Source organism: Oncorhynchus mykiss, chromosome 23 (genome assembly GCF_057628025.1).
Source record: "Oncorhynchus mykiss isolate SJ-2025 chromosome 23, ASM5762802v1, whole genome shotgun sequence".
Lineage (NCBI taxonomy): Eukaryota > Metazoa > Chordata > Actinopteri > Salmoniformes > Salmonidae > Oncorhynchus > Oncorhynchus mykiss.
In genome coordinates this window covers 24,358,694-24,372,028 of record NC_143044.1, presented here as the reverse complement: position 1 = coordinate 24,372,028, position 13,335 = coordinate 24,358,694, and the positions used below count along the sequence as shown (strand labels likewise).

Below are 13,335 nucleotides of genomic sequence, written 5' to 3'. Positions count from 1 at the left end.
ACAGCTGTAAGTCACTTGGGTTATGTCTCTATCAGTTTTGCACATCGAGAGACTGACATTTTTTCCCATTCCTCCTTGCAAAACAGCTCGAGCTCAGTGAGGTTGGATGGAGAGCATTTGTGAACAGCAGTTTTCAGTTCTTTCCACAGATTCTCGATTGGATTCAGGTCTGGACTTTGACTTGGCCATTCTAACACCTGGATATGTTTATTTTTGAACCATTCCATTGTAGATTTTGCTTTATGTTTTGGATCATTGTCTTGCTGGAAGACAAATCTCCGTCCCAGTCTCAGGTCTTTTGCAGACTCCATCAGGTTCTCTTCCAGAATGGTCCTGTATTTGGCTCCATCCATCTTCCCATCAATTTTAACCATCTTCCCTGTCCCTGCTGAAGAAAAGCAGGCCCAAACCATGATGCTGCCACCACCATGTTTGACAGTGGGGATGGTGTGTTCAGCTGTGTTCCTTTTACGCCAAACATAACGTTTTGCATTGTTGCCAAAAAGTTCAATTTTGGTTTCATCTGACCAGAGCACCTTCTTCCACATGTTTGGTGTGTCTCCCAGGTGGCTTGTGTCAAACTTTAAACGACACTTTTTATGGCTATCTTTAAGAAATGGCTTTCTTCTTGCCACTCTTCCATAAAGGCCAGATTTGTGCAATATACGACTGATTGTTGTCCTATGGACAGAGTCTCCCACCTCAGCTGTAGATCTCTGCAGTTCATCCAGAGTGATCATGGGCCTCTTGGCTGCATCTCTGATCAGTCTTCTCCTTGTATGAGCTGAAAGTTTAGAGGGACGGCCAGGTCTTGGTAGATTTGCAGTGGTCTGATACTCCTTCCATTTCAATATTATCGCTTGCACAGTGCTCCTTGGGATGTTTAAAGCTTGGGAAATCTTTTTGTATCCAAATCCGGCTTTAAACTTCTTCACAACAGTATCTCGGACCTGCCTGGTGTGTTCCTTGTTCTTCATGATGCTCCCTGCGCTTTTATCGGACCTCTGAGACTATCACAGTGCAGGTGCATTCATACGGAGTCTTGATTACACACAGGTGGATTGTATTTATCATCATTAGTCATTTAGGTCAACATTGGATAATTCAGAGATCCTCACTGAACTTCTGGAAAGAGTTTGCTGCACTGAAAGTAAAGGGGCTGAATAATTTTGCACGCCCAATTTTTCAGTTTTTGATTTGTTAAAAAAGTTTGAAATATCCAATAAATGTCGTTCCACTTCATGATTGTGTCCCACTTGTTGTTGATTCTTCACAAAAAAATACAGTTTTATATCTTTATGTTTGAAGCCAGAAATGTGGCAAAAGGTCGCAAAGTTCAAGGGGGCCGAATACTTTCGCAAGGCACTGTATATATTTGGGGCGGCAGGAAGCCTAGTGGTTAAAGCGTTGGGTCAGTAACCAAAAGGTTGCTGGATCGAATCCCCGAGCTGACAGGGTAAAACTCTTGTCATTCTGCCCTTGAACAAGGCAGTTAACCCACTGTTCCCCGGCAGGCTGTCATTGTAAATAAGACTTTGTTGTTAACTGACTTGCCTACTTAAATATAGGTTCAATTTAAAGAATGTTTTAAAATGTATAAACTAAGCATTAAAAAAAAGAAACGTTCCTTTTTCAGGATCGTAAAATCGTAATTCGTAGGGGTTTAAAGAGTTTAAAACCTCTTAAAAAGAGGCTGCGAATTTTTGCAGCTTTTTGTTAAAAATTTCAACGTCCTGCTACTCATGCCAGGAATATAGTATATGCATATGATTAGTATGTGTGGATAGAAAACACTCTGAAGTTTATAAAACTGGTTAAATCATGTCTGTGACTATAACAGAACGTGTGTAGGAGGCAAAATCCCAAGGAAAACTGTTCACAAAAACAAAAAAAATATCCCTCCGCTAGTCTCTGTATTGTCTATGGCAATGGCGTCCAGTTTACAGTTCCTACAGCTTCCACATGATGTCGCCAGTACTGGCAATTAGGTTGAAGTTTATCCTTGGTGAAATGAGAAATAGGCACTTCCTGTCGTCGAGTACACCGGAGGAAGTTATGAAAGGGAGAATATGGACCATGACTTCAAGACTTGCTGCTATCGAATACAGATCGCCCCGTGATCAATTTGATCGATTATTAACGTTTACTAATACCTAAAGTTGGATTACAAAAGTAGTTTGAAGTGTTTTGTCAAAGTTTATAGGCAACTCTTTTAATTTTATAAAATGACGTTGCGTTTTGGAAAGCAGTTTTTCCTGGATCAGACGGGCTTCATAAATGGACATTTTGGGTATACATGGACGGATTTAATCGAAAAAAAGACCCAATTGTGATGTTTATGGGACATATAGGAGTGCCAACAAAGAAGCTCGTCAAAGGTAATGAATGTTTTATATTTTATTTCTGCGTTTTGTGTAGCGCCAGCTACGCTAATTACTTTGTTTACGTCCCCTTTGGGTATTTCGGGGGTTGCATGCTATCAGATAATAGCTTCTCATGCTTTCGCCGAAAAGCATTTTAAAAATCTGACATGTTGGCTAGATTCACAACGAGTGTAGCTTTAATTGAGTACCCTGCATGTGTGTTTTAATGAAAGTTTGAGTTGTATCGAGTACTATTTCCACTGATGTTGATCCCTGTACAGGGACAGCAGCCATACACCGTTTCCCATGCTTGTTCAATGAACCATAAACAATTAATGAACATGCACCTGTGGAACGGTCGTTAAGACACTAACAGCTTACAGACGCTAGGCAATTAAGGTCACAGTTATGAAAACTTAGGACACTAAAGAGGTACTTCTACTGACTGAAAAACACCAAAGGAAAGATGCCAAGGGTCCCTGCTCATCTGCGTGAACGTGCCTTAGGCATGCTGAAAGGAGGCATGAGGACTGCAGATATGGCCAGGGCAATAAATTGCAATGTCTGTATTGTAAGATGAGTAAGACAGCGCTACAAGGAGACAGAACGGACAGTGCTCAGAATGTCCGCAATAGGCTGAGAGAGGCTGGACTGAGGGCTTGTAGGCCTGTTGTAAGGCAGGTCCTCACTAGACATCACCGCCAACAACGTCACCTATGGGCACAAACACACCGTTGCTGGAACGGTTGTTGGATTGGAGGGTGAGGGCTAGGGCCATTCCCCCCAGAAATGTTTGGGAACTTGCAAGTACCTTGGTGGAAGAGTGGGGCAACATCTCACAGCAAGAACTGGCAAATCTGGTGCAGTCCATGAGGAGGAGATGCACTGCAGTACTTAATGCAGCTGGTGGCCACACCAGATACTGACTTTTGATTTTGACCCCCCCCCCCCCTCATTTCTGTTAGTCACATGTCTGTGGAACTTGTTTTGTTTATGTCTCAGTTGTTAAATCTGGTTATGTTCATACAAATATTTACACATGTTAAGTTTGCTGAAGATAAAATGCAGTTGACAGTGAGAGGACATTTCTTTTTTTTTGCTGAGTGTATTTGCTAAGAGCTGGCAGAAAGCTGGTAGGTCTGCTGTTAGAACCAGTAAAGGCCTCTACCACTCTTGGCTAGCGGAATGACTTCGGCTTCACTCCAGGCCTGAGGACAAACACCTTCCTAGACTCAGATTAAAGTTATGATAGATAGGAGTGGCCATAGAGTCAGCTACCATCCTCAGTACCTTTCCATCTAAGTTGTCAGTGCCAGGAGGTTTGTCATTGAGCGATAACAATAGTGTTTCACCTCTTCCACACTAACTTTACAAAATACAAACTTACAATGCTTTTCCTTCATGTTTTTTATTTTTTATGCATGAATACGATGTCTCACTGTTCATTGTTGGGATATCCTGCCTAAGTTTGCCCACTTTGTCAATGAAGAAATCATTAAAATAAAATCGGCACCATCAAATGGTTTTGTGATGCCACCTGATTCAATGAAAGATGGAGTTTAATTTGTCTTTCTGCCCGTCATTTTATTTAAACTATTCCAAAGTTTTATTTTCATCATTCTTTATATCATTGATCTTGGCTTCATAATACCGTTTTTGTTGAGTTTAGTCACATATTTTCTCAATTTGCAGTAAGTAAACCAGTCAGATTTGCAGTGACTTATTAGCCACTCGTTTTGTCCCATCTCTTTCAACCATACAGTTTTTCAATTCCTCATCAATCCATGGAACCTTAACAGTTAACAGTCAATTTCTTAACAGGTGCATGTTATCAATTATTGGAAGAAGCAATTTCATAAATTCATCAAGTGCAGCGTCTGGATGATCCTTATTAATCACATCAGACCAACAAATATTTGTAACATCATCCACATTAGAGTCACAGCAAAATATTTTCTATGATCTCTTTTACAATATTTTAGGCCCAGCTTTTGGAACCTTGGCTTTCCTGGATATAGCCACTATATTGTGATCCCTGCATCCAATGGGTACAGATACAGCTTTAAAACACAGTTCTACAGTAATAGTAAACATGTGATCAATACATGTGGAGTATCTTGTTCCTGTAGTGTTTGTAAAAACCATGGGGGTTGATTTATACCTGAACCAGATTACAGACACTAGTTCAAGTGAAAAGCTTCCTCTTGAGTGGACAGCTTGATGAAACTCAATCAATATTTAGGTACCCAACGAAAGTAGACCTCTCTGTTTACATCACATACACCATCAAGCATTTCATACACATTATTTAGATACTGACTGTTCACACTTGGTGGCCTATAGAAACAGACCAAAATAATAGTATTTAGATGAGGCAGGTGAACCTGCAAACAAAGCACTACAATAACACTTGACATGAGATCTTCTCTAAGCATTACAGGGATATGGCTCTGAATGAATGAAATATATATATATATATATATATATATATATATATATATACACAGCAACACCTCCCCATAAGCATGTCTGTCTTTTCTATAGATGTTATACCTTTCTATTGCTACTGCTGTATCATTAAAGGAATTATCCATGCGCGTCTCAGAAATGGCTAATATATGAATTTATCTGATGTTATCAAGTTATTGATTTCATGAACCTTATTTAATAGGAATTTGTTTTTAACCTAGTTAAATAAAAAAACATTTCTAAGGCTACATATCTCAATAGAGGCTATTTCAGCCCTTTCCTGGGTAGCGTCTCAGAGAAAGGCTTATTTTGGAAAAGAACAAAGCAAGTGAAAAGAAAAGAAAACATTCAGCAGTCCATTAATCAGTTGGTGTGTGTGTGGGTAAGTGTGTGTGTGCTGCGAGGTTGAAGCTTCGAACCCATAGGCTTGGGTTCGCATAAAAAGGTTGGATGGAGACCTGGTTTCTAACATGAACTACTTGCAAGTCTGACATCCCAGCTCATAAAGTTATGCAAATAACAAAAAAATGCTACTCACAGTTTGTTGCACATACAAAACAAATATTCGACAGCAAGGATCTTGATCCACGAGGGGATTCTCTGCTGTTACCAAGAGAAGCTTTATTTAGCAAGAAGCTAACTACTTAGCTAGATAACTAGCTACTAAATTAGCAAACCAAATGTACAACATTTTAGACAGTTTACTTAATAATTATACAATATCTAGCTGGAAAACATTTAGTTGTGAATTCCATACTGTAATTAGATCACCTGGTGCCTGCTGCACAACAGTGAGTGACTCACAAGGCGCCAGTCTCTTGTCATTGGGTGCTTGTAAACAAACACCATGTGACTGGTGCATACTGGTAAGCTTCATAATGAAACAGAATGTGGCAGGTGAAATGAAGTACACGATATGCTTCATCTCCTAATGTATTGCACAAGTTGACTGCAGGTATTTATTTAAAAAGAAGCTACAAATATTCACATTTTTGTTAAAAAACAATTCAAAGAAATAGGTATTGACGGTACTGAAAAACTATCCCAAGGCTACTTCGAAATACCCCGGTATACCGCTCAAGCCTACTAAAATATTATTAAAGATTAAGCTGATTGGAAAATAATGTCATCAGCTTTTGAATGACAACATCTTTACTAAAACATTTAGCCTACTAATTGTTAACTGTGTAATAACAACTCAACACCCAACATAGAAACACCCTATTACAAACCAGTCTAACACTATTACATACATTGAAGGAGTATGCAGTTTACAAATTCTAGCACATTGCCTTTGTTTCGCATTCAAGGGGGGCAATCATGTCTGAAACATTCAGAGTTTGACACCCTCAGCGAATGAAAAGGCAGGCAAATCAAACTCCAGTCAAGGCAACGCTCGTTTTCCAATCGCTGCGGTTCATTAGGAATATTAATGCTCTGATAAGCACACATTTATTCATGAAACACTGGGCAGGGGCACGGGACTTAGCAATTATTAATGTGACAGGACTCGGGCACAAAGTGAATCAATTAAACAAGAAGAATCCACATTTCCAGCACAGATAACTGCCTTAAGACGACGACAATTTTCAACGACGTGACAAAAAGAGCCCCCATTCAGAGGCCTTTCAAGGCCCTGACAGGTCAAGAAAGGGTTTTTGAAACAAAAGCACCTTCTAACCATCCTCTCTCCTCTTTTAGTTGTCAGATCAATTTTGCCAGTCCTGCTGCTGAGATGACTGAGACAGCACCACCCTCCCTCCCCCCAGTCCATCCCTCTGAACCAGCTGCCACAAGGTGATTCTTCAGGTCCTGTCAGAAGGGTCTTTTATTTTATTTGGCCCCTGCATTAACATGTCACATTTATTGATCAGGCCTTTTATCCGGCCACAGCTTGGTACCAGCCAACCCATCTCTCTGCTGCTCTGAGTGTCTCACAAATGGCACCCTATTCCCTATATAGTGCTCCTATTTAGTAAATAGGGTGCCATTTGGTACGCAGCTTGATGCTCTTACATGGTCTTTGATGTCCCTATGACATGCCAAACCACATAATGCACATAATGTGAACATATTAAATTGCACTTAATGCAGATATGGCAAAGATATTGCTCCTCTCACATCTATGACAAGTAGTTAACTCTACCAGCTCTCATGTCAGAATTAGATCAATCCATGTTTCTCAAATTTCACATTTTGTGGGAGGAGGAACTTAACATTGAAATAACTGATAACATGGATGAACATGTTACGACTCACTTAAGCTCTATTAACTCAAGGTCTTGGTAAGAATTATGTTGGAAGAATGTTATACATGTCTTCATAACACCTAAACTGAAATCAAAACACACTGGCTCCCAACACCCATTTTGGAGAGAATGCGGGCTTTCAACGGTGGATCACTCATATATTTTTTGGTCCCGCCCTGCTATTGAATCTTACTGGGGAGAAATAAGATCTAACATTGGAAAAATAATGGGTTTTGACATGGAACAAAACATTCATTTTTTTGTACTTTGGTGAAATTCCCGATTACTTACACACTAGAGAAAAGTACCTCTTGAACATCCTACTGGCAGCCAGTAAAAAGGCTGTCACTAGGAAATGGCTACAAAAAGACCCTCCCACCATGACACAATGGGTAGACATTACATATAGTATATTAAATAAATACACTATATGGAGCGTATGACCTTTACTTTAAGAACACGAGGCCAAGAATACTGGGAAAATGGGTTTCCTACCTGAAAATTGTCCAATTCCAAAGATTGTTACGGTAACTAATCTGATGTACGTGAAAATAAAGTATATAAAATATAAAGTTGAAGTTGTTCCAAATGTGTTAAAAGTTAACCTTAAACATTTGGAGTTGATGGTTAAAGTTAAGTTCAGGCTGATGCTTATCCCCATCCGCAATACCCGTCCACAACTCCCTAACAAAACCGAAACCTACTTTAAGGTAAAAGCACTCACTGTTGTCCCTAGCGGCCGGTTTCCACGCCATCAGACATGGATGGACATCAAATACAGACTTGTATGAGTTGAATGTGCTAGTTTCTGATTTAATGACGATGCCAGCCAGGCACAATGTAAATTCAAAAAGGAAAACTTGAAAATCATAATGCCTGGCACTAAAACTGAACCTTTTAGAAAGAACAGAGTGAGTCATGTCTAAAGAGGGTCTCCATGGTCTCCATGGGCACATTGGGATCTTTCCATCTGAATCCATATAGGATATAAGATATATTGATATATGGTGGCAGCATGACTTTAAATAGTACAGGACATACATTGAAGAAAAATATAAATACAACATGCAAAGTGTTGGTCCCATGTTTCATGAGCTGAAATAAAAGATCCCATACATTTTCCTTATGCACAAAAAGCATATTTCTCTAAAATGTTTTAGTGAGCATTTATCTTTTGCCAAGATAATCCAGCCACCTGACTGGTGTGGCATATCAAGAAGTTTAATAAACAGCATAATCATTACACAGTTGCACCTTGTGCTGGGGACAATAAAAGGACACTTTAAATTAGCGGTTTGTCACACAACACAATGCCACAGATGTCTCAAGGTTTGAGGGAGCGTGCAATTGGGGGGGGGGGGTTGCTGTAATAAAGCCCCTTTATGGGAAAAAAAAGTATTCTGATTGGCTGGGCATGGTTCCCCAGTGGGTGGATCTGGCTCCCAAGTGTGTAGGCCTATACCCTCCCAGGCCCACCCATGGCTGAGCCCCTGTCCAGTCATGTGAAATCCACAGATTAGGGCCTAATTTATTTATTTCAAATGACTGATTTCCTTCTATTAACTGTAACTCAGTAAAATCTTTGAAATTGTTGCATGCTGCATGTATATTTTTGTTCAGTATATATATGCATATAATAATTTATAAAGACTTGATTACATAGTGGTATCTTCCTTAAAAATGCACTATACAGAAATCGCTTGGGAACAGATCTACCACTTCTTAGACTTGCTTTCAACATGAATGAAAAATCTAGAACTCACATTTCTATGCGAATTTGGTCGGGTCACCCAAAACGTTATTTATTGTAGCTTTAATAAGAGATGTGACCTACCACAAAGGTCCACTCAAGGCACCACTACACCACTTAAGGCACCACTACCACTCAAGGCAACACTGTGTCCATGATAGTATTCACGACTCATCTCAGCTCATCTCCTACCTTAGCTGATTGAAGCTGAGATCTAGCCGTCTTGTCAAGAGTCCATATCTTTCTCCAAGGTACTCTGGGATGTCCTCACAGTCATGTCCAATATAGGAAACCTGTAGAGCAACCACAGAGAGATGCACCGTATTTAAATGAATACACAACATGCAAATGAATAGATTATAGCACGGAGAGACTGGAACCAGAAATCGGCCAGGGCATTTCTAACACACAATCCCATTTTTTTCCTTGATAACACGTGCCCATTCCCCCCCCCCCCTTGAAGACCCCATTATTATTCAAATAATGATTATTGTGTGCAAAAAACAACAACATTTTCTAAAAGCACACTGGGCTAAAGATGGACAAGCCCATCTGGCATCTGCACAAATTGCCCTGTGGCCAGTCCGTTTCTGGGTTAAAATGAGTAAGAATAGCCTAAATAACCTATGGTGGAGTGCATGTGTGTATAAGCTCATGTAGCACAGTAGGTGGTGTATATAGTGAGTGGTTTACCTTGTTTGTGACCTGAGGTAGGGTTGGGTAGGGTTATCCAGACTTTCATACAGCTTCTGTACCATACCGGGGTATACAGTATGACTGAATATGCACACACGGGGCGCTATTTGACGCACAAAACAATTTAGGCAACATGGATCTTAATTCAGGAGGGGATTGCATGTCTCTGCTGTCACCAAGAAGCTTGATCTTGACATCTAGCCACTTAGCTAGCAAATTAGCAAACCAAATGCATAGCTGGAGCCCTGAGCTGGATTTATTTGACACATCTTAGATTTCTTATAGATATGCATAACGTATAGTTAGTTATAAGCAGTGGTGTAGAAAACACCCCCACAGCCCCTGCAAGGCGGGGGTCCCCCCACCACAAAAAAATAAAAAAGAATAATCATACTATCTGTATTTTAAATAACCTGGTATATGGTATATCACCCAAGCCTAACCTGAGGACTTGTAAAACATATGACACGAAAAACCACACGTTCTCTATCAGACACACATCCAATAATATTAGACAGTGAGTGTCTTTTCATTCATTTGATTGCTAGGTCAATGTGAGAGACCTTCCAGGTATGATACTTGGTAAGTTACATTGTCACTTTCATTTAAACATGCTCTGTAACGTTTCAGGTACAGTTGCAGGATAGTGACTCTGTACACACCAGCCATGTGTACACAACTATGTTCAGCTTTAACACATTGATAAAAACTCTGAGTAGTTTATAAAGCTTTGTCTGTGCAGCTGCTGTGACGCGATTTCATACTTTTTAAAATTAGTTGCATCATACCACTACAGTTGCGCAGGAGTTCTCTTTTATTTGTGTCACATGACAGTAGCATAGCAAATTGTAGCCCTTCTCATGACTCCACGTCCATTTTGATTAGTTGAGGGGGTGCTACGATGCTGAACCAAAGCTCATTCTAAATGTTGATACGCCTCTTTTGTGATACGGTTTTGGAAACATTTGAAACATAACCTTCATATCAGCGAGAAATCATTTTCAAAAATAATTCTGCACACCTTTATAGGGTTAAGCCTTCTGCATGCTTCGGGTTCGGCTGGTGCCTATCCGAACTCAGCTAAGCGAACCAAACGTGTATGCACATCCTCCCTTAAAAAGTAATTTGCTTGAAAAACAAGAAAAAAGCGAGAATAGTATTGTTTACCCATCTTGAGACACCGTAGCCAGTATACACTTCCTCAAAATAGTCAGAATTAATCTAAAATAACTCAAGAAATTTGTCATTAATTTTGACGTTTTTGCAAAAGAGATCTTAGTCACACAATTTTACATTAACTAAGATGTTTGGTGCAGTATTTGTCAAGGGAAAAAATGTGAATGAAAACTATTCATCTTTTGCTGAATGGGAACAAACACTTAATTGAAGAATCTCTACAGTTGACCAAACAAAAATCAAAGGGTGTAAACTTCAGCCTCTGAACTTCAGCTTGCCACGTGATTTTTTTTTGGTGTGCATGAACAGCCTTTAGGAAGAGTTTGAATTATACTGTGACATTCAGGGGGTTCTCTATTTTTTCATGGCTTGGCCGGCTGGGATTGTCCTTGTCCCATTGCGCTCTAGCGACTCCTTGTGGCGGGCCGGGCGCCTGCACGCTAACTTTGGTCGCCAGCTTTTCGTCGTTTCCTCCGACACATTGGTGCGGCTGGCTTCCGGGATTAAGTGAGAAGTGTGTCAAGAAGCAGTGCGGCTTGGCACGGTCGTGTCTCGGAGGACGCATGGCTCCCAACCTTCGCCTCTCCTGAGTCTTTACGGGAGTTGCAGCGATGGGACAAGACTAACTACAAATTGGATACCACGAAAAATTGGATAAAAAAAGTAGCAACTTTAATGTGGCATGAACACAGTCAGTCATGATGTTTCTGATTGTCAAACAAATCACTTCAAAAAGTAGGCTACCTGCACATGTTAATTCATTCCAGCATCCAAACAGGGCACTCACTGTGCACACACCCATTTGATATATGGAAAGATAAATATGTTACAGAACACCAAAAAGTGTAATGACATTTGCCGATTGTCATAAGGTTTACACTCTTGAAGCTTGAATTAATTGATGTGTCTCGCTGACAATAGGACCTTTTTGTAGAAAGAAAAGTCGGGACACCTGAAAAGGGTCTAAAAACACAGGACCGACCCAGGATGACAAGTGCAGCCACATGAAATTAAAATGGTTTAAACCATGACACTGAGGTGAGAGTGTTCTTTTCATTTGGAATAAGCATTGATTTCCATATTTACCACCATAGCAGTAGACTACAAATTGCATTTTAAACAAATAGGTATATTGTTAAATTAGCATTATTTAGAGACCCCCAAAGTTAGCCTTTTGTTGAATTTAGGTGGTCTTATCTCTCATCAATTGGTTACGAACGTAATTAGAGCAGTAAAAATAAATGCTTTGTCATACCCGTGGTATAAGGTCTGATATACCACGGCTGTCAGCCAATCATTAGCTATATAGCATGCCGAACACCTGTGTGTAACAGAACGAGAGCCAAAAACGTGTTGAACTGAAAAGTAGCCTACTCTCGGTTGAAATTGTGTAAAAGCCGGTTAAAAACAGTGTACGTGTATATTTAGCATTTGTGAAATTATTTTGTTGTGATATAAAAGTAGAGGGCCTAACGTTTCTAGAACCGATTTACGTTTAGATTAAGTCTTTGGCTGTATTGGCTGCCAGTGACAGTTTGCCTCTGAACATAACATAAGGTCCTTGGACGGGTTAACTTAACAGGTTAAGGGTATGCTCGCAGTAGGCTACATTCTTGGGCTATGCATAACGGAGGCAATGCAGCATAGCCTACCAAAAAAAAAACACGGAACACACAAAACATACACTCTGAACGACAAACACTGACAACTATCCGACTGTATGGCTTACTATTCGTTTTAAATATCACATACAAGAGACAAACTTTTTATTTGAAATAGTTCACACTTACTTGAGTTCCATTCATTGACACCATAGAATCGCTGCATGCCATAACTCTATCTGATGATGACAATTCAGCGACTATAGGCTACCTCTTACGGAATAACCTAACTATCGGAATGGAACTGGCACATGTCCTCTTGTTTAAAATAAAATAAACTTTACTTTCATTAGTTTTCCAAAATGTCACTGTTTTAGTTGGTGATTTGCACTACTTGGTGCGTCTAATTTACTACTTCCGCGTGATTCCTACGAATCAGCAGACCTAATACGGAAACGCGCTAATACTGAAATGGGCCGTCAGTAGTTACCACACTCACAAAGTCATAATTATGTCTAAACCCTGCCTGTTTGTACAATTTCTCTTCTAACGCTAACCTTAACCACACTGCCAACCTTATGACTAACCGTAACCTTCAGTTACCACAGCGTCAAAATTGGCTGGCCTATCGTAAACATTCATCAAGACAAATGTAAGGTTATAGTTAGGCATAGGTATTGCAGTGTGGTTAAGGTAAGGTTTACATTCAGATTTTAATGAGATACATTTGAGAAAAAAGGCGATACGTGGCTGCGGTAACTCCGTTGTGTCACAATTTTTCAACTTCTATTGGAGAGCTCAAAACTAGGCCGTGCACTAGTGAAGATTTTAAGAGTTAAATAATGGCTAAATAAAATATTAAAAGTTCTCATCAGACTCCGCAGACAGCATGTAGCCTAGGGGTTGAAAGAGATTACATTTTGAAGAAGAACGCATCTGGAACAGGTGGAGGTGATTGATAGAATCAAAACACTGTACGCCTAATCCATTCACATCAGTACAATCCTATTGGAAATCATCAGTGTTGTAGA

General features: G+C 39.9%; 1 protein-coding gene across 1 annotated transcript in view; it reads right to left on the bottom strand.

Annotated features, from left to right (window-relative positions):
- Positions 1–12,846, bottom strand: part of LOC110502629 (leucine-rich melanocyte differentiation-associated protein) — a 378,878-nt gene extending 366,032 nt beyond the window's left edge. Inside the window, exons 1-2 of the mRNA XM_021580813.3 lie at positions 12,494–12,846; positions 9,024–9,124 (exon numbers count right to left, since the gene is read on the bottom strand). Of these exons, the coding sequence (XP_021436488.1) occupies positions 9,024–9,124; positions 12,494–12,535 (143 nt within the window). The 5' untranslated portion in view covers positions 12,536–12,846. The remainder of the gene's footprint in view (positions 1–9,023; positions 9,125–12,493) is intronic.
- Positions 12,847–13,335: the final 489 nt, after the last annotated feature.